Source organism: Pseudochaenichthys georgianus, unplaced genomic scaffold (genome assembly GCF_902827115.2).
Source record: "Pseudochaenichthys georgianus unplaced genomic scaffold, fPseGeo1.2 scaffold_1494_arrow_ctg1, whole genome shotgun sequence".
Classification (NCBI taxonomy): Eukaryota; Metazoa; Chordata; class Actinopteri; order Perciformes; family Channichthyidae; genus Pseudochaenichthys; species Pseudochaenichthys georgianus.
In genome coordinates, this window is record NW_027262341.1 from 1 (window position 1) to 21,863 (window position 21,863).

At 41.0% G+C, this 21,863-nt stretch overlaps 1 protein-coding gene across 1 annotated transcript; it reads right to left on the minus strand.

The window, feature by feature from the left end:
- Positions 1-883: 883 nt before the first annotated feature.
- e2f7 (E2F transcription factor 7) lies at positions 884-20,359 on the minus strand. Its single transcript, XM_034077316.1, has 12 exons — positions 20,164-20,359; positions 18,657-18,755; positions 13,208-13,498; positions 11,958-12,117; positions 11,581-11,856; positions 10,030-10,185; positions 9,400-9,543; positions 3,915-4,076; positions 3,705-3,783; positions 2,386-2,744; positions 2,023-2,294; positions 884-1,938 (listed from the first exon to the last, which is right to left on the minus strand). The coding sequence occupies exons 2-12, from the start codon at positions 18,744-18,746 to the stop codon at positions 1,783-1,785; spliced, it is 2,145 nt and encodes a 714-aa protein (XP_033933207.1). The 5' UTR covers positions 18,747-18,755; positions 20,164-20,359; the 3' UTR covers positions 884-1,782.
- Positions 20,360-21,863: the final 1,504 nt, after the last annotated feature.

Below are 21,863 nucleotides of genomic sequence, written 5' to 3' on the forward strand. Positions count from 1 at the left end.
ATGGATTTAGAAAATGATTTTATTGATTTAAAAAATAGTTGTATGTATTGATTTAAATTGACATGCATCCGCGAAGAAAAATAGTCCGTTGTTACTGTTTGAACTAACGTAGCAACGGCAGGAACTGCTTCGATAGCGTTTTTGAGGAGCTTTCTGATTACAGATTTGAAAACATCGCTCCTTGCTTTAAAAGTAGCACAATTCATGATGTCAAACCTTGGAAAGTATCTAGATATCCCTGCCCTAATGACAAAGTAACTGGCAAGTGAATATGTGTCGCCGTTTGATGTCTATGTCTGGACCGCTGCGTAAAAAGGAGGGTTTCTGCCCGTTACTTCTCCGCAGTTTTTCTTGTCCCAGTTCCAAAGCAAACTGCATGCAGTTTGCTTTTCGGCCCAACTGTATACAGTTCAATCGACCGGACTTCTTTCTGAAGATGTGAGCGTCCTTAACAACGGTCAATAAGTCCTTGACAGCGGTCTGTCTGTTCGGTATTAACAACGTGTCACGTGTTCTGAATTGACCAATCAGAATCGAGTATTCAACTAAGCCATGTAATAATGCTAGTTATTGAACATATTTGTAGTTTCAAACTCCCCTTCCCGCCACTAGGGGGGGGTATACTCTATTAATGGTCTAACACTAATAATACGGAGGAAGCATTTATTGAATGTCCCTTTTTAACTAACGTCTTGTTGGGATACCACACGTTGAAACTTCTTCATTTGGCCTAATGCTGACATCTGTAAGTTAATAAATCTATAACATAGTTCCCATTGAAACCGAACGGCATAATCCATCCTAAAAAGTAGAAATTGCTCTTAAATCTTTGTAGAAACAGGATTATAAAAGCATTTAGTTACAGTTCCTTTAATGAAAACACACACACACACACTGGTCACAGCATACATTTTTAATGAGTGTGTGAAAGTGATCTTTTGTTCAAATTAAGAGACTAAATCTAGCCGTGCAAAAGTCATAATTTCATACATGGTGGAGCAGCATGGCACATCCTGCATGCAAAGGTAAAAAGGACACTTTGAGTACAATGTCAAATAAGGATTATCTGGTCTCATCGCATCCAGATGTCAAGGCTTTAAACCCAACATGTCTGCTTCCCCTGGATACATTCAAACAATCTTTTACAGTACTTTGATATCGCTGCAAAATTCACATCTAGTAAAGTCTTCAAGTACCCGAGAGCAGCGTCCTCACATCGCCCTTCAGTCGACATTTAGAACATCTAAAAGTCCCAACACGTTAAGGCTGTAGTGATTTTCTCCTCACAGATGTTTTTAAAATGATCCCAAATAGGATTGTCTGCGATATAAATGTATACCGCGATAATTTAACAAAATAAAAAAGGGGCAAATTAATTAAAATTAATCCGACGTTCTGTCAGATAGTGCTTAATAAAAATGCTCCGTTACAGTCCCTGTAATCCATATATTAGCGATAATATAAATATCAATGTGGCTTATCATGCAGGGAATTAGGTAGCCTGATCATAAGGGGGGGGGGGGGGGGGAGAGAAATGCAAAAACATATTATACATTTAAATAGCGCAGTGGCACACTCCCACCACAGGAGGGCACTGTGATTTTGGCAATAATGCTTCACTCATTGAAGTTCCCAGCATTTGATAGAAATTAGCAAAAATGCTAAAATAACTTCTTTTTTTGAGGAAATCGTGAATGTTTAGTAAATATTCTTGCATTTTACAAAACACAGATGGTTTGAAAGCATTTCTCGGATCAACCTGAGTGTTAAAACATCGTCTTCCTAACTAGCTGGAGGATGTCCGACGTCCAGCCTCCTCTGAGCCGAGCCTCTCTTTCTGGCCACTGGCGCGGCGCTGACTACATTTCCCAGAGTTCCCGGCGTCTGGAAGAACGCCTTGGAGGCAGAGGTCGGGGTTTCCTTCGGGGTGAGAGGAGTCTGTGGAAGCGGAGACGGATTGTTAGTTACGATATGATACTACGTAAATACAGGTATGGTGGTGGTTCTGAAGAGAGGCCTCACCGGTGGTTCTGCTGTGCTGATATTCACACTCTGTCTCTGATCAGGGGTGGAGGGCGATGTCAGTGACCTGCTGACCTCTGACCCCGCCAGGCCGTACGCCGCCGCCCCCCCCACCAGGAAGTGAGCAGGGAGGCTGAAGTGAGACGAGGGAACCAGGACGTAGGGGAGAGCCAGAGTGGGAACAGTGGGGGGGAGAGGGTGACCGCCGGAGAGAGAGAGACCACCAGAGAGAGGGTGACCGCCGGAGAGCAGGAAGTTCAGGCTGTTCAGACCTGGAGAGGAGGGGAGGGGTCGGTATTAAAAACACGTCCCAGGGGCTAAGACCCCGTCTCTCCGGATTAGAAGTGTTACGTGAGTACGTACCTGCGCTGTTGGGCACGTAGAGGTAGTGCGACGGCTGCTCACACCCGCCGCTGACCCCCAGACTCTCGTTAAACGTCCGGTCGGGGGTCTTAGTTTTCGTCGATTCTGCTACTTCACTGCAAGACTGTTCATGTTCTCCCATCTTTCCCCTCTTCATCGTCGCCCCCTCCTCTTCCTCCCTCCTCCTCTTCCTCCTCCTCTCCTCAGTCTCCGGTTGGTACAGCATCACCAGAGAGGGCTGAGAGAGGTTGGGCAGGTAGGCCAGGCACTGGGGGGGGGAGGAGGGGGGGAGACACTGCTCTGAGTGAGGGGAGGGGGGCGTAGAGGACGGACTGCTGCTGATGCACGATGGACGGTGTCTGCAGGGACAGAGACAGGAAGTGATTAGGGCAAAGACTTGAATTGGTATTGTTTGGTTGTGATAAAGCAAAGACAGGACAAGTGGAGACACGGCGGGTGCTAGTGGAGGGCCGGACTGCTTCAATGTTTACTGCAGAACGTATTGAAATGAACTTATTGCACATATTAAACCTGGAACTAACAAAGCTTAAAGTATTGCCTATAAAAACATTAAATAATCAGCTGCATTCATTTCTCATGGCTCTATCTGCAGCTTCTCCAGAGTCACTTCTCATGAGTACATTTCCCCACAGGCCAACAACAGCTTCAACAAAACTATTCCCCTCACAGAGAAACCAAACATGCCCTGCTGTCGTGAGAGAAAGTGCAGAAGGAAGCATCCATTGAACTCAGGTTGCTGCTCTGAGATGCTAGCTCAGACACTTGGCGTCTCATCAGGGTGAAAGGTCATCAATGTTTGGGCTCTGAGCGGAGGAGACCCTCAGGATGGAGGGAAGGTGCAATATACCGGCGGGCCAGATCTAATAGCGATTAGAAATTATCCTGCGGGCCGAAATTAAATCCACCACGGCCCTGATTTGGCCCCCGGACCTCGAGTTTGACACGTGTGGTCTAGAGTATTTACAAGACAATAACTAAGGACAAAATGCCAATGGAGAGGAGGTACTTGTTACTCAAGTATTTTCACATTACGTACGTGTGTGTGTGTACTAGCATTACTATACTTGTGGGGACCTACATCTGTTTACATAGTCACGTGTGGGGACTCGCTTCCCTTATGGGGACAAATTGGAGGTCCCCATAAGGGGAATCATTATTTTAGGGTGAAGACTTGGTTAGGATAAGTCTCTAGGAAATGCATGTAAGTCAATGTAATGTCCCCTGAAGTGATGCATGCATGGTATGTGTGTGTGTGTGTGTGTGTGTGTGTGTGTGTGTGTGTGTGTGTGTGGACTCACTCAGTGCTGTTTCCAAACTGCAGGCGACACACTGCAGTGTTGCTCGAAGTCCTTCTGGAATAATCCACAGGCTGGTACGCTAAACCATCGGAGGGAGACAAATGAATTACAAGACGATAAATACAAATATATGAACTCTACTGTAATAAAAAAGAAACTGAAATTGAAACTTAATATCTGTAATCATTGTAGTTTCCCAGCTGTTGTTACCTGGGAGGTGTTGCCGGGGGCTACAGGGGGCAGAGTTCACTCTCCACTGCACCCCCACAGGTGTGTGTGTGACGTTGAAGGAGGCGTGTCGCGCCATCTTGGATCTCCGGAGGTCCTGAACCGCTGCTGGCTGCGAGGCTTCAGGGACCATCGCTGCGTTCACTGAGGGGGGGGGAAGGACTCGGGTCAATCGATCAGAGTATTCATAAAACCCATCACACCTTCGTCTCAGAATACGAGTACTGATACGACCCCCTCTGTCCTCAGACCCTCACATCGGACACAAATACCTGTACTTTCTACTTCTCACATGTTGAACTCAAATACCTGTACTTTCTACTTCTCTCATGTTGAACACAAATACCTGTACTTTCTACTTCTTACATGTTGAACTCAAATACCTGTACTTTCTACTTCTTACATGTTGAACTCAAATACCTGTACTTTCTACTTCTTACATGTTGAACTCAAATACCTGTACTTTCTACTTCTTACATGTTGAACTCAAATACCTGTACTTTCTACTTCTTACATGTTGAACTACAAATACCTGTACTTTCTACTTCTCACATGTTGAACTCAAATACCTGTACTTTCTACTTCTTACATGTTGAACATCAAATACCTGTACTTTCTACTTCTTACATGTTGAACTCAAATACCTGTACTTTCTACTTCTCACATGTTGAACACAAATACCTGTACTTTCTACTTCTTACATGTTGAACTCAAATACCTGTACTTTCTACTTCTTCACATGTTGAACATCAAATACCTGTACTTTCTACTTCTACATGTTGAACTCAAATACCTGTACTTTCTACTTCTCACATGTTGAACTCAAATACCTGTACTTTCTACTTCTCACATGTTGAACTCAAATACCTGTACTTTCTACTTCTTACATGTTGAACATCAAATACCTGTACTTTCTACTTCTACATGTTGAACACAAATACCTGTACTTTCTACTTCATACATGTTGAACTCAAATACCTGTACTTTCTACTTCTTCACATGTTGAACTCAAATACCTGTACTTTCTACTTCTTACATGTTGAACACAAATACCTGTACTTTCTACTTCTCACATGTTGAACTCAAATACCTGTACTTTCTACTTCTCACATGTTGAACTCAAATACCTGTACTTTCTACTTCTCTACATGTTGAACACAAATACCTGTACTTTCTACTTCTTACATGTTGAACTCAAATACCTGTACTTTCTACTTCTCACATGTTGAACTCAAATACCTGTACTTTCTACTTCTTACATGTTGAACTCAAATACCTGTACTTTCTACTTCTCACATATTGAACTCAAATACCTGTACTTTCTACTTCTTACATGTTGAACACAAATACCTGTACTTTCTACTTCTCACATGTTGAACTCAAATACCTGTACTTTCTACTTCTCTCATGTTGAACTCAAATACCTGTACTTTCTACTTCTCTCATGTTGAACTCAAATACCTGTACTTTCTACTTCTTACATGTTGAACACAAATACCTGTACTTTCTACTTCTCTCATGTTGAACTCAAATACCTGTACTTTCTACTTCTTACATGTTGAACTCAAATACCTGTACTTTCTACTTCTACATGTTGAACACAAATACCTGTACTTTCTACTTCTCTCATGTTGAACTCAAATACCTGTACTTTCTACTTCTTACATGTTGAACTCAAATACCTGTACTTTCTACTTCTCTACATGTTGAACTCAAATACCTGTACTTTCTACTTCTCACATGTTGAACTCAAATACCTGTACTTTCTACTTCTCTACATGTTGAACTCAAATACCTGTACTTTCTACTTCTTACATGTTGAACTCAAATACCTGTACTTTCTACTTCTCTCATGTTGAACACAAATACCTGTACTTTCTACTTCTTACATGTTGAACTCAAATACCTGTACTTTCTACTTCTCACATGTTGAACTCAAATACCTGTACTTTCTACTTCTCTCATGTTGAACTCAAATACCTGTACTTTCTACTTCTCACATGTTGAACTCAAATACCTGTACTTTCTACTTCTCTCATGTTGAACTCAAATACCTGTACTTTCTACTTCTCTCATGTTGAACATCAAATACCTGTACTTTCTACTTCTCACATGTTGAACTCAAATACCTGTACTTTCTACTTCTTACATGTTGAACTCAAATACCTGTACTTTCTACTTCTCTCATGTTGAACTCAAATACCTGTACTTTCTACTTCTTACATGTTGAACTCAAATACCTGTACTTTCTACTTCTTACATGTTGAACTCAAATACCTGTACTTTCTACTTCTCACATGTTGAACTCAAATACCTGTACTTTCTACTTCTTACATGTTGAACTCAAATACCTGTACTTTCTACTTCTCTCATGTTGAACTCAAATACCTGTACTTTCTACTTCTCTCCATGTTGAACTCAAATACCTGTACTTTCTACTTCTTACATGTTGAACTACAAATACCTGTACTTTCTACTTCTCACATGTTGAACTCAAATACCTGTACTTTCTACTTCTTACATGTTGAACTCAAATACCTGTACTTTCTACTTCTTCACATGTTGAACTCAAATACCTGTACTTTCTACTTCTTACATGTTGAACTCAAATACCTGTACTTTCTACTTCTTACATGTTGAACCAAATACCTGTACTTTCTACTTCTCTCATGTTGAACTCAAATACCTGTACTTTCTACTTCTTACATGTTGAACACAAATACCTGTACTTTCTACTTCTCACATGTTGAACTCAAATACCTGTACTTTCTACTTCTTACATGTTGAACTCAAATACCTGTACTTTCTACTTCTCTACATGTTGAACTCAAATACCTGTACTTTCTACTTCTTACATGTTGAACTCAAATACCTGTACTTTCTACTTCTCTACATGTTGAACTCAAATACCTGTACTTTCTACTTCTCACATGTTGAACTCAAATACCTGTACTTTCTACTTCTTACATGTTGAACTCAAATACCTGTACTTTCTACTTCTTACATGTTGAACTCAAATACCTGTACTTTCTACTTCTCACATGTTGAACTCAAATACCTGTACTTTCTACTTCTTACATGTTGAACTCAAATACCTGTACTTTCTACTTCTTACATGTTGAACTCAAATACCTGTACTTTCTACTTCTCTACATGTTGAACTCAAATACCTGTACTTTCTACTTCTTACATGTTGAACACAAATACCTGTACTTTCTACTTCTCACATGTTGAACTCAAATACCTGTACTTTCTACTTCTCTACATGTTGAACTCAAATACCTGTACTTTCTACTTCTCTACATGTTGAACTCAAATACCTGTACTTTCTACTTCTCTACATGTTGAACTCAAATACCTGTACTTTCTACTTCTACATGTTGAACTCAAATACCTGTACTTTCTACTTCTCACATGTTGAACTCAAATACCTGTACTTTCTACTTCTTACATGTTGAACTCAAATACCTGTACTTTCTACTTCTCTACATGTTGAACTCAAATACCTGTACTTTCTACTTCTTACATGTTGAACTCAAATACCTGTACTTTCTACTTCTCACATGTTGAACTCAAATACCTGTACTTTCTACTTCTTACATGTTGAACTCAAATACCTGTACTTTCTACTTCTCTACATGTTGAACATCAAATACCTGTACTTTCTACTTCTTACATGTTGAACTCAAATACCTGTACTTTCTACTTCTCTACATGTTGAACTCAAATACCTGTACTTTCTACTTCTCACATGTTGAACTCAAATACCTGTACTTTCTACTTCTTACATGTTGAACCCAAATACCTGTACTTTCTACTTCTCTACATGTTGAACTCAAATACCTGTACTTTCTACTTCTCTCATGTTGAACTCAAATACCTGTACTTTCTACTTCTCTACATGTTGAACTCAAATACCTGTACTTTCTACTTCTCTCATGTTGAACACAAATACCTGTACTTTCTACTTCTCTACATGTTGAACACAAATACCTGTACTTTCTACTTCTCACATGTTGAACTCAAATACCTGTACTTTCTACTTCTCTACATGTTGAACTCAAATACCTGTACTTTCTACTTCTCTACATGTTGAACTCAAATACCTGTACTTTCTACTTCTTACATGTTGAACTCAAATACCTGTACTTTCTACTTCTCTACATGTTGAACTCAAATACCTGTACTTTCTACTTCTTACATGTTGAACCAAATACCTGTACTTTCTACTTCTTACATGTTGAACTCAAATACCTGTACTTTCTACTTCTTACATGTTGAACTCAAATACCTGTACTTTCTACTTCTTACATGTTGAACTCAAATACCTGTACTTTCTACTTCTCTCATGTTGAACTCAAATACCTGTACTTTCTACTTCTTACATGTTGAACTCAAATACCTGTACTTTCTACTTCTCTCATGTTGAACTCAAATACCTGTACTTTCTACTTCTTACATGTTGAACCCAAATACCTGTACTTTCTACTTCTTACATGTTGAACTCAAATACCTGTACTTTCTACTTCTCTCATGTTGAACTACAAATACCTGTACTTTCTACTTCTCACATGTTGAACTCAAATACCTGTACTTTCTACTTCTTACATGTTGAACTCAAATACCTGTACTTTCTACTTCTCACATGTTGAACTCAAATACCTGTACTTTCTACTTCTCACATGTTGAACTCAAATACCTGTACTTTCTACTTCTTACATGTTGAACTCAAATACCTGTACTTTCTACTTCTCACATGTTGAACTCAAATACCTGTACTTTCTACTTCTCACATGTTGAACTCAAATACCTGTACTTTCTACTTCTTACATGTTGAACTCAAATACCTGTACTTTCTACTTCTCACATGTTGAACCCAAATACCTGTACTTTCTACTTTCTACATGTTGAACTCAAATACCTGTACTTTCTACTTCTTACATGTTGAACTCAAATACCTGTACTTTCTACTTCTCACATGTTGAACTCAAATACCTGTACTTTCTACTTCTTACATGTTGAACTCAAATACCTGTACTTTCTACTTCTTACATGTTGAACTCAAATACCTGTACTTTCTACTTCTCTCATGTTGAACTCAAATACCTGTACTTTCTACTTCTCACATGTTGAACTCAAATACCTGTACTTTCTACTTCTCACATGTTGAACTCAAATACCTGTACTTTCTACTTCTTACATGTTGAACCCAAATACCTGTACTTTCTACTTCTCACATGTTGAACACAAATACCTGTACTTTCTACTTCTCTCATGTTGAACTCAAATACCTGTACTTTCTACTTCTTACATGTTGAACTCAAATACCTGTACTTTCTACTTCTACTTTCACCAGAGTATTTTTAAACACCAGTATCTGTACTTCTACTTGAGTACAAGGTGTGTGTACTTTTCCCCTCTCTCTTAAAGAGTCACTCCAGAGAACCGATCCCTCTCTGATTCTTACCGGTGCTCCCGGAGCTCTTGAACTCCACGGGGCCGAGCCACTTGAAGGCCGGCTTCCTGCCCCTCTCCTCTCTGACGTGGACCTTCTGTATGAGACCCAGGCTGGTCAGAACGTTGGCGATGTCGTACAGCCGCCGCACCTTAGCTGCACGTTAACAATTAGGGTTTGTTATTGTTTATTTGTAAATATTTGTTCTCTTTGTAGATACAATCAGTACAGAACATAGTAATACTGTATTGTCCATTAAAGTCACATATAATGGAGATGTGTCCTCGGCACCGGCAAATAGGGTTACATAAAATACATATTACACAGTATACCACATACACACACAAGAGGGAAATTGCATCATAAAGTGACTAAGAGGCAGTGTGTGTGTGTGTGTGTGTGTGTGTGTGTGTGTGTGTGTGTGTGTGTGTGTGTGGTCACATGGTCCCTCTGTGAATGTTTGTGATATATAAAGGGGGAAGTTGTGAAATACGGTTTGTATTACAGATTCAAAATACTTTATTTATTGTCCATAACAAATTACACATAATGGAAATGTGGCAGTCTCAATAAAGCCCTCTGTTCTTCCACTGGCTTGGGTCCATGTGTGTGTGTGTGTGTGTGTGTGTGTCCTTCTCTTACTCTTGTACTTGCTGTGGCTGGACGAGTCCTGGCTGTCTTCGATGAGGATCTTTGCCGCGGCGTCCAGAGTAACGGTCTGGGTTTTGGAAACGAGGAACAGCATGACGAACTTCTGGCTCATGATGCGCAGAGATTTGTCCTTCCTGTTGCCACCGGCTACAAACAAGAAGACAACTGTTAGAAAAATATCCCTGGTCCCCGGCTTGAGCTTCAGCCTCAGGATCCATGTGTCTGTGATCCTCTCCAGAATGGAAGTAGTCGTCACATTCAGAGCATCAGCTAGTTCCTGAGCAGTGTCCTTCACATGCTGATATCCAAGAGAGGGAGTTACGCCGTCACAAGATGGAGGAATAGCGGGTCTTGTACGTTTTTTCAGAAAATCTCAAAAATCTCAAAAATCCCCCAAAAAATCGGACTTTTTCAATAAAAAACTGTAAATTCCGACTTTTCTAAAAATTCCGACTTCAATTTTTTTTTTTTACTTTCTCTAAAAATTATGATTTTTTCTAATCATTCGTCCCCGGCTTGAGCTTCAATCTCGGTATCCTCTCCAGAATGGAAGTAGTCACGAGAGCTGTTTCTATCCAGATACTCTGCCAAGTCCACATCTACACACACACACACACAATGAGAAGCTGTGTGTGTAAGAGGATCACTATGGAAACCAGGCTTGTGTTCATTCCTGTGGGTTTGAAGGGAATAGTAGCTGTAGTGTTGATACGGCACTTAAATGACTGGCATTGTCTTTTAAACGCAACACTAAACCTCAGCTACTTAATCACGGCTAGAGAAGAAGAAACTGACTTATCCTTTTTCTTCCCTTGACTGAAGGTTGGAGACTCCTTAACAATCAGGGGACTCTTTAAAGTAGAGACACTACATACTGATATACACCTGAACATCAGCAGGAGAGGACTCTTTAAAGTAGAGACACTACATACTGATATACACCTGAACATCAGCAGGAGGGGACTCTTTAAAGTAGAGACACTACATACTGATATACACCTGAACATCAGCAGGAGAGGACTCTTTAAAGTAGATACACTACATACTGATATACACCTGAACATCAGCAGGAGAGGACTCTTTAAAGTAGAAACATTACATACTGATATACACCTGAACATCAGCAGGAGAGGACTCTTTAAAGTAGAGACACTACATACTGATATACACCTGAACATCAGCAGGAGAGGACTCTTTAAAGTAGAGACACTACATACTGATGTACACCTGAACATCAGCAGGAGAGGACTCTTTAAAGTAGAGACACTACATACTGATGTACACCTGAACATCAGCAGGAGAGGACTCTTTAAAGTAGAGACACTACATACTGCATACTCCGTCTTTTAACCTCTTTTCCTTTCTCTTTCTTGATCCTCCTTAGCAACGGTCGATATAGTCCTTGACAGCGGTCTGTACTGCTGGATTAACAACGTGTCACATGTTCTTATTTGACCAATCAGAATCGAGTATACAACTAAGCCGTGTAATAGATACTGATATACACCTAAAAATCGACCTCTTCTGGTGTCAGTTTCTTACCGGTACCGGTGTCTCCCTCCTCAGTGGGTTGGTCCACATGGAGGGGGTCCACATGGAGGGGGTCCACATGGGGGTGGTCCACATGGGGGTGGTCCACATGGGGGTGGTCCACATGGAGGTGGTACCCCTGCTGCCGGGCCCTCTGCTGCAGCTCCCGCAGCGTCTCCTCCAGCCTCAGACGCCCGTACCAGCTGTAGCTGTTCTTGGCGATCCGCCCCACGATGGTGAGCGACTCCAGCACGTTCACGATGTCGTAGATACGCCGCCGCTCTACGCCTGGGGGTTTCGAAGAGAGGAGAGGAATGAGCTCATGAAACGGACATTAGCTGCCCAGGACGAATCCAAACTCTTCTCCCGTTAACATGACCAGTGCTTACCGAGACTCGTTGCCACCTCGTCCAGGGAGATCCAGATGGGGCTGTGCGGGGGGGGGTAATCTGGGTAAAGAGCCAGGAACTTCTGGCACAGCAGACCCAAACTCTTCTGCTTCCTGCTGGGCTTCTTGTCTGCGTCTTCCTCTTCCTCCACAGCTTCAAACTGAACCAACAGATCACGGAGAGACGGATTATTATCATCGTGTTTTACAACGAGAGATAAAAGAAGGGCTACGGGGACTTGGTGCCAGCTTTGGAATCATTATCCGGTGTTATATTAGATAACGTTAAACTTTATCGTCATGATACAGAAGCACCGAGACAACAAACCGCAGTTAGCATCTCACCAGAAGTGCAGTGTTAGTCGTAGTGTAATATAAATGTCTGACAGTATTTAAAATGTCGGATTCATAACCATTACCATGGTAACCATTCGACTAGCTTGAAGTGAACATATCTGCACTTTCCTTGTTGTTCAGAGTTTGAATCTCCACTTATTGTAAGTGGCTTTGGATAACTGAGGGATTTCTATATGTGCTTTTCAGATCTCCTTATCGAGCTGCCAACGAGGGGGCAGTCGTGTTTACCTGGGCGCTTAAGACTATGGAGTAAAAAGGGATAAACAATAACTGCTTTATTCCCAGTGGAGATAACGCGAACATTTAGGTCCCAAACTGTTTAAATCGTGATTTTGACGATATGATGCAATAACTGATTTCTGCCCAGTGGATATAAATAAGGAGAACTGGCTTTTAATACTAGTTGAACATAACATTTTTACATTTGAATGTGTTTTTATTAGGGCTGTCATGGTAACGCGTTAATGCAAAAAAAACGTAACGCCACTAATTATTTTAACGTGCGATTAACGCATGTGTATTTGTCCTCGGCCCGCCCCGTAGTTTCAGAGCCCAAAGGCGTGACGTTGTTGTTGTTGTTAGTTGGAGATTCTAGCGAGAGACTTCTGCTTCTGCTTTCAGACGTAGTTAATTATGAAGTTTTTACCCTATCCGAAAATAATCCAATGCAGAGGCGATAATGTAATATAATACATTATTCAATATTTATATATGTATTTTTATATAGTCTTAAAGTTACAACCGGCCCTTTGAGTGCAACCATAATGTGAATGTGGCCCGCATTGAAATTGAGTTTGACACCCCTGATGAGAAGTATCACCTGTAAATATAAACAGATTGAGAACACTGAGGTCCCAAACCAACATGTCGTTATAATTGGTCCGTGTCTCCTACCGTCGAGTCCTCCGTCTCCTCCTCCTCCACAGGTGCGTCCTTCTCGTTCTCGATGGGTCTGAACAGAACCTTCTTCATCTCCCGTTCCCGTATATCTGGACTGGCGGCGCTGATCAGCATCTTCAGGTTGGCCGTGGGCGACCAAGGCTGAGAGAGAGAGGCGAGCTTGATGGGGGTGAGGTGCACCAGGTCGGGGGGGGAGGCGCTATTTCGGCTTTTTAGCAAAACGGGGATGGGCGACTCGGCGGATTTCAGCGGACTAGATCTCCTCCTCTCCGTGCAGATGTTCTCCTGCGTTGGAAACATCAAATTAGTCGATATCGTTGGAAGAAAAGTTGGAAAACTATCACAATATTTGGAGAGAACCGTTGAAATATTTATATATGAGTACAAATTCAAATTACTAATAGAACAATTAAATAAAAGCTGGAATGCACCTGCGTGTTCCAACATACATATCCTGTAGATTGTATTAGTAATTGTCAATAAAGTTTTGCTGTTTTAAATAAAATGATGTTGCAGGTAGTGTGTGTGTGTGTGTGTGTGTGGACTAGCATTACTATACTTGTGGGGACCTACATGTTTACATAGTCAGGTGTGGGGACTGGCCTCCCTTATGGGGACAAATTGTAAGTCTCTAGGAAATGCATGTAAGTCAATGTAATGTCCCCTGAAGTGATGTATACATGGTATGTGTGTGTGTGTGTGTGTGTGTGTGTGTGTGTGTGTGTGTGTGTACTTTACTTGAGTATTTCCTTTTTCTACTTCTTCTACTCCACGACAGTTCAGTGGGAAATAATGTACTTTTACTCCACTACTATTTTGACACTTGCTTAATACACGGTAACATGTCGTGTTTATATGATACAAGTATACGCACTACTCATTTTCTCAGTACTTCCTCAAATTTGCTCCATATTGACAAATTATTACAACATTAAAAAAAACGTACATGTATTTTGTAACGATAAAAACATGAAGAAATATATTTGTTATCATAATTATCCACTTTTAAAGAGCCGTTCTGTACTTTGAGCTGATAATACGGTACTTATCACCTTTCGCTTCGGGAACATGACTCAGGACTTTTGCTTATTTGTACGTATGTTTTTAGATATTAGTGCTTTTACACAAGTAGATCATCCGAGTACTTCTTCCACCTTTGGCCTCGCTGATAATCTCTTCTCCATGTGAGGATGCAATCACATGCTTGCAAACATCTGAGTCTTGTTGAGAGCTTCATAGTACGTTGAATACTTAAAACGAAAGTTAGTTATAATCAAATATAATCCATTATATTCTTGTGTAACCCACAATGAAAATGCTTCATATTTGAGGTTTTTCTATATTTACAGCATAAACAAAACAAAGTGGTTTGTTAACCCTCTGAGACCCACGGGGCCGTATACGATCCCAAAGATCACGTTGTGTTCAAAGCGTCATAACTTCTCAGCTGTTTCAGCCAGAGACATGCCGTGTTTTTCCTCTTCAACTACAGAAACGGCACTAAACAACTCTATTCAGTTTTTCATTGAGAGGCGTTTACTTATTTCGGTGAAATGAATGCATAAAGTTGTATATGCTGCGGATGGTCTCACCTTGATTCTGGCGCATCGCTCATCATTTATAGATCTATTCTCATCCACCATCTTTGTTTCTGACGTAAAGAGTGAAAGAGTCACGTTTCTGAATCGGACACTCTGAGTGGATGCAGTCACAGCCAATCGGAGTCTGATTCAGAGGGTTGCCTGTCTGTTCTGATGTTATGTTTACTGAAATGAGAGCCGGTATAATTCCACGCGCGAAATAAATAAATAAAAGTTGGAATACGTTCTTTTAGTGTTTTGAAAGTAAACAAGGACGGCAAAGACGTTTACTACAGCTGAGGCTTTGGAGCAGATTTTTCAAGGGGACAATGTTGATGAAAATTCAGACGAATCTGCTCAGCATGCCATGTGTGATTGAGGACATGATATATCATGTGTACTCTTCAAAATTGGCAGGACAGAAAATGACAATTCTTCGCAAAAAAACGCCCATGGACACTGCCCAAAAGAATGGGCATAACTATTGAACAGAATACGTTAGAATCTTCTAATCAGTTATGATACAATGATAATAAATGTGTGCAATTTTCTGTGTTGAATGTTTCTTTCAATGTTATGGTTAGCAGTTCTTTTTAATGAAATAAGTAAAACATTCAAGCTCCGTTTTTTATTTATTTTTTATTTATGGGCAAATATCCCCTATTATAGTGTATATAAGTCTCTAATGAGTGACACATATCATTAGCTGAGGTTGTGTTGATTTCTGGGATGTGTAAAACTTGATTTTACTGCAAAGAAATGACAATTTATTAGGCAAAACACAAAAATATACAAAAACAGAAATGTCCTATGTGGGTCTCAGAGGGTTAAGTTGAGTGTCAGACATATAATGATGTATGCCTTACTCTCTGATAAGAGAGCAGGCAGGTTCTTTCCTCTCCTCTCACAGCAGGGAGGGGGGCTCCGGACTTAAGGAGAAACACATTGAGGCCTCTAAAGGGTGGTTATGTCATAGCCATAGAATATGTCTAGTCATGTTTTTTTTTTTTACACAAACATGGGAAGGTGTGTCTTGTGCCAGAGCCAATAGAATATGTTGGTTGGGTATAGAGGAGGTGTTTTTGGGGTTTCTATCCGGTTATTTGAGCATAAAAAGACTGGCTTTTTGGATTTCGAGGGGTGAGGTATACTGGTATACTCTCTCCCGGTAGGCTCTGGCCCTCAGAGCTGGGTTAAATGGCTCTCGGTAAGGTCTACCTGGAAGGCGTTATTAGAACGTACGGGAATCTTAGAACTAATAGTATTATTTAGATCTACCCGGAAGGCGTTATTAGAACGTACTAGGGGTTTCACCAACTAGTCGACTACCTTTACCACTAGTCGGCGCTGTAGGCCCTAGTCACCTAGTCGTGAAAAAAATGGAGGTAAACGAGGTGCTGCAAAATGCTCCAAAACTTGTCCGACATTCTTACGTATGGCAGTACTTCAACAAAGATGTAACCAACTCCACAGTGAAGTGTCAGTTGTGTACAGCTGTACTGAAGTACAACACAAATACATCTGCTATGCGCAACCATCTGAAGATGAGACACCCGCTGCCGACAGCTAGCACTAGCAGTAATGCTAGTGCTAGCTGTAATGCTAGCACCAGTGAGCAACGGACCGGCGTCAGCACAGGACAGAGGCAGACGAGCAGCAAAATTAAACGGGTCTACGGTGATGCGGATGATGAGCTACGGGATTACTGCCAGCGGACACTGCATATCCCCACAGTGAATAACCCACTGGAGGGGTGGGCAGACAACGCGCGTCCCCCGTTTAGCCAAGCTTTCGAGGAGCTACCTAGCTATTCCAGCAACCGGCACCCCGAGTGAGGAGCTACCTGGCTATTCCAGCCACAGGCACCCCGAGTGAGGAGCTACCTGGCTATTCCAGCCACAGGCACCCCGAGTGAGGAGCTACCTGGCTATTCCAGCAACCGGCACCCCGAGTGAGGAGCTACCTGGCTATTCCAGCCACAGGCACCCCGAGTGAGGAGCTACCTGGCTATTCCAGCCACCGGCACCCCGAGTGAGGAGCTACCTGGCTATTCCAGCCACCGGCACCCCGAGTGAGAGGGTTTTTTCCCTGGCAGGCAACACTGTCACCCGAAAGCGGTCACGCCTCCTTCCCTCACATGTCGATGCGTTGGTGTTCCTCAACGCAAACCAAACATCTGGAAAGGTGGACGTTATCGTGGAGGACAGCGAGTAAAGTGTTGCGCACTGGATTTACGTGGTATTTCAGTAAACAGAGTTTTTTGGTGAGTCCAGTTACTGTTTGTTATTTACTCAGCCATGTAACACAGATTAAAATGCAGTGTTTAATGTAACTGTATGAGTTCCAATATAAAATACAGTTGGACACCTCTCTTTGTGTGTCTTTATTATGACGTAACGACTAGTCGACTGTTATTTTGAAAAACGTGTCGACTAGTAAATATCGGTAGTTGTGAAACCCCTTGAACGTACGGGAATCTTATGACACTATTTAGATCGACCTGGAAGGCGTTATTAGTACGTATAGGGATCTTAGAACTAATAACTCTATTTGGATCTGGGAAAGATGGGAAATATGAATTAAGGTTTTAGATAATAATATAACCCCAGCATGATATGTTGTAAATGATTATAATGTGTTAAAAGGTAAAGACTCTGTATTAGTTTGGACCTATTTTTCTTCAAATAAACTGATCCCACCTTTTGGACGGGGACAACTAAAAGAAAATCTGTGCTCTCCTCTCCTGCTTCAAAGGTGAGACTGCACCCTGCCACTCACACGTAGGTAGGAACACACCTCATTACTGATATCAAAATCCTTCGGGATCCCTTAAACAGATTAAAAAGAGTTGTCTGAAAACCTCATACGGTTTTTCATTACTCCAGCCCAGAAGAGACATTACACTAATTCCTCTGCATGCTGGCGACAGTGTGGATGCCTTATGGCAAACCATTTTCATATATTCTGGTCTTGCACATCATTGAATCCTTTCTGGCAGCAGGTTCATGGAGTTTTACAAAAAGTTTTTCAGGTAGACATTCCATTTACATTTGAATCGTTATATTTGGGTGCTTTACCACCAGAAGTGTTTTCCTCTGAAGACAGATATCTGTTTCGAATCCTGAGTGCTGCTTGCAAGAAGGCCCTCACCAGAATGTGGTTAAAACCAGGAAACCCTGCTTTGGATGAGTGGATTGACATCGTGTATGATATGTTTAAGATGGAAAGGATAACCCTTGCTTTGAGACTGCAACAGGGAATGTTTTTGTCAAGATGGGAAAAATGGATAATATATGTTACACCAATACGACCATCATTTGTCTAGAAGGGACTTTTATATATTTTTGTTTTTAGTATTTTTTATTTCTATGCCCCCCTTGTTTGAATAAGTTGCAGGTACACCCCATAACCCTGTTCGTGTTTATGTTCTTTCTATATGTTATAGCATGTTTGACGGTCAGTGAGGCCTGCATCTGTATTATCCCCAAATATGCACGTTTGATTTGTGATTTTACAGTTAAATACAGAAGGCTTACAGAGAATATTGTATTATCTATGACTGTAAACATGTGAAAAGCTGAATAAAAAGAGAATTAAAAAAAAAAAAAAAAAGAGTTGTCTGAATTGAAACAGCAGTTAATTGAACCTGGTTCTTCGGGAGTTGATAGAGGTGAGATCTTGCTGACGGTGGTGGATCTGAGCCCAGCAGTAAACTTACATAGACTCAGTAACTTCGGTCAGGTCGATTAGTAGGTCAGAGTAATTTACCGGAATAAATTATCAGGACCTCGCCGACTCCAAACAGTCTGAAGACCTTTCCTCTGTTGCATCATATCAAACCTACCAAATAAGACCCACCCTACCTTTTGTTCACCGTGGCAGCCGTCGCCCTCCACCGGGAAACTTTTCCGGGGACTCGTGAGGTCTTTCAGGGACAGGCATTCAACTTCCATCTGGGAAATCTGCAGTTACATAAAGATGGTTATAAGCAGTGGTGTAAAGTAACTAAGTAGACTTACTCAAGTACTGTACTTAAGTATAATTTTGACGTACTTGTATTTTACGTGAGTATTTCCATTTAATGATACTTTGTACTTCTACTCCACTCCATGTATTTAATATCTTTAGTGACTTCACAGATCTGGATGAATGATGTGAAATCTAACCAAGTGTTGAATCAGACTTTAGTTCCACCTGGAGTAAATCCACCAGCTACCCTGCAGTCTACAAAGTACTTCAGACTAGCTGCACCTTCACCAGCTACCCTGCAGTCTACAAAGTACTTCAGACTAGCTGCACCTCCACCAGCTACCCTGCAGTCTACAAAGTACTTCAGACTAGCTGCACCTTCACCAGCTACCCTGCAGTCTACAAAGTACTTCAGACTAGCTGCACCTCCACCAGCTACCCTGCAGTCTACAAAGTACTTCAGACTAGCTGCACCTCCACCAGCTACCCTGCAGTCTACAAAGTACTTCAGACTAGCTGCACCTTCACCAGCTACCCTGCAGTCTACAAAGTACTTCAGACTAGCTGCACCTTCACCAGCTACCCTGCAGTCTACAAAGTACTTCAGACTAGCTGCACCTTCACCAGCTTTGAGAACACTTTCATGATCAATCATTATAAAACATATCATATATATTATTCTGAAATGGACCAATCTGCACAACGACTACTTTCACCGTCTTTCACTATATTTAGATGAGAATACTTTTCTACTTTCACTTGAGGAACATTTTGAATGCAGGACTTTTACTGTGACAGAGTATTCCTACACTCTGGCACTTCTACTTTTACTCAAGCACAAGATCTGAGTACTTCTACTTTTACTCAAGTACAAGGTCTGAGTACTTCTACTTTTACTCAAGTACAAGATCTGAGTACTCCTCTGGTTATACTAGGACAATCAGACTTATATATAATGAATAAATGGGGAAGTTGAGACCAGTTCAGAAAACTCAGAGGACTGGTCAGCTGAATTTGGCGCTAAGGGTCTCAGCTAATAATTAGCCCTTAGCAAGCTAACTCTTATACCTTTACACATGTATTATTGCCCTTATATTCAATGCTAACATAACGTAAACACATTATATATCAGCTGGTGTAGCATGTTAAGTGATCTGTGTGTTATTACATGATGTCAATACATGAAGTACTGTAGATATGTAGTTAGCCATAACAAGCTCCACTTATTAAAAGGGCCAAATCACTTCATAAATGTAAGTGTGGCAGATCCTGTGAAACTGAACAACTGTATTACTGTTATTAATGCCTAAGGATACAAGACAGTTTAGCTTAAATCAGCTACTTTCAGCATTCCTGAACTCAGAGTAAGTGCAAAACTACTGGAGGGAAAACACGTCTTACCTTTTCTGTGCTACTGAATGAATGAAATACTCCAATGTAACTCAGTATCCGGTGTATGTACAGACTTGTCAGTTCGTAGATTCTTCAGACTGTAACCTAGCAGCTCGGTTTCCCTCTTTAAATAAGCGGGTAAGTCTCTCTCAGCCGGTTTTCTGGCACTTCTCTACGGAAACTCAGCTCACTGTCCCGGGGAGACTCCAGCATCACCCGCTAAAGATTCTTTTCTGGCGCTCTCAGACATCTGGCTCACCACAGCCAATCAGCGTTCAGTTGAAAGGGATCGTCATTGCTCCACAGCCAATCGGGTCAGTTGGAATCTCAGCATCTATCAATGGGCGTGGACTAAGGCCACGCCCACAGGGTCATGTTGGCGGGGCAACCGGCGCGCTCTGTCCAAGCCTGAGCATTTAAAATCAACAAGACGTCTCACTCTGCGAAGATTTATTGTTTTAGTCATATTTAAATGTATTTATAATTCACAGAATGTACAGAAAAGCACCCATTTGGACCTCAGGCTCCCTCCAACAATGCCCATTACATCTATAATTAAAAATAATAATGTGTATTAAAAAATATTCCAAGTAAATTCAAAATAGAGAGACACATTTAAAGTATAAATCAACATAAATAAAATACGTATGTATTTATATATGTATGCTTATGACAGTTTGCTTATGTGGTTTTGCACAGTATACAACCTCTCTAAAATAAAAATAAAATACTAACGAATAGAGTCAACTTGAATCTTACAGAGGGTAATAAATACATATACAAAATATGATGTTTCTTTGGGTATATAGCCTATTCTAGTATCAGTATATATATTATATTGCTTATGTTGTTTGGCACAGTAGGCCTATATAAACTATGTAAAATGTTTTAAAAAGGAGCATTTAAAAAAACACATTTTAGGAATAAAGGCAACTTAAAGAGAGTTAATACATCATCATCTCTACACATATGAGGTTTTTGTTTGTATGTAGCCTATTCTAGTATCAGATGTTTACCCTAATTGTGTTTGCGATGCATCATCTAAAAGGAAACATGCCTTGTGCCAGTTACTGTCTGTAAAATAAGATATTCTACAGATTTATATATTTTTATTTTTCATACGAGTGACTCCTCTCCACATTAGAGGATCTTTGACTTTCAGCTGTGTGTATGAGCTTCTTCTCCAGAGTAACGTCAGGTAGTGAGGAGGTGGCACATATAAACCCATGATATAGCTTTAAAGTTTAATCACCCAGGCTTTTGTGCCCTGTTGTAATTAGCTCTGCGGGTTAAACAGATGGGAGGAGGGACAACCAGAGGCGCTATTATCACCTGGTCCACAGCGGGAAAACCTGCAGAACCTCAGGGTCCCGCCCTGCATGCAAAGTGTCCGAGACCCACCAACCCCAATACACACGATCTGCCGCCAAACACGATCCAAATCTGCGGGAGAAGGAGGGACACAATGCATGCTGAAGCCCCTTTTTATGCAGAGGGAGAAGTACTTGGATCATTATCTTAAATACAAGTTACAATAATATGTGCCATTAAAGAAGAAGGAGGGAAACAATGTATGTTGATGTACATTTATGAAGAGGAAGAAATACTTAGATAATTTACTTAAAGGGGACCTATCATGCAAAATGCACTGGTTGATGTCTTTTCTACATCACCACGTGTCCCCGGTGTGTCGGGGAACTCACGCAGCG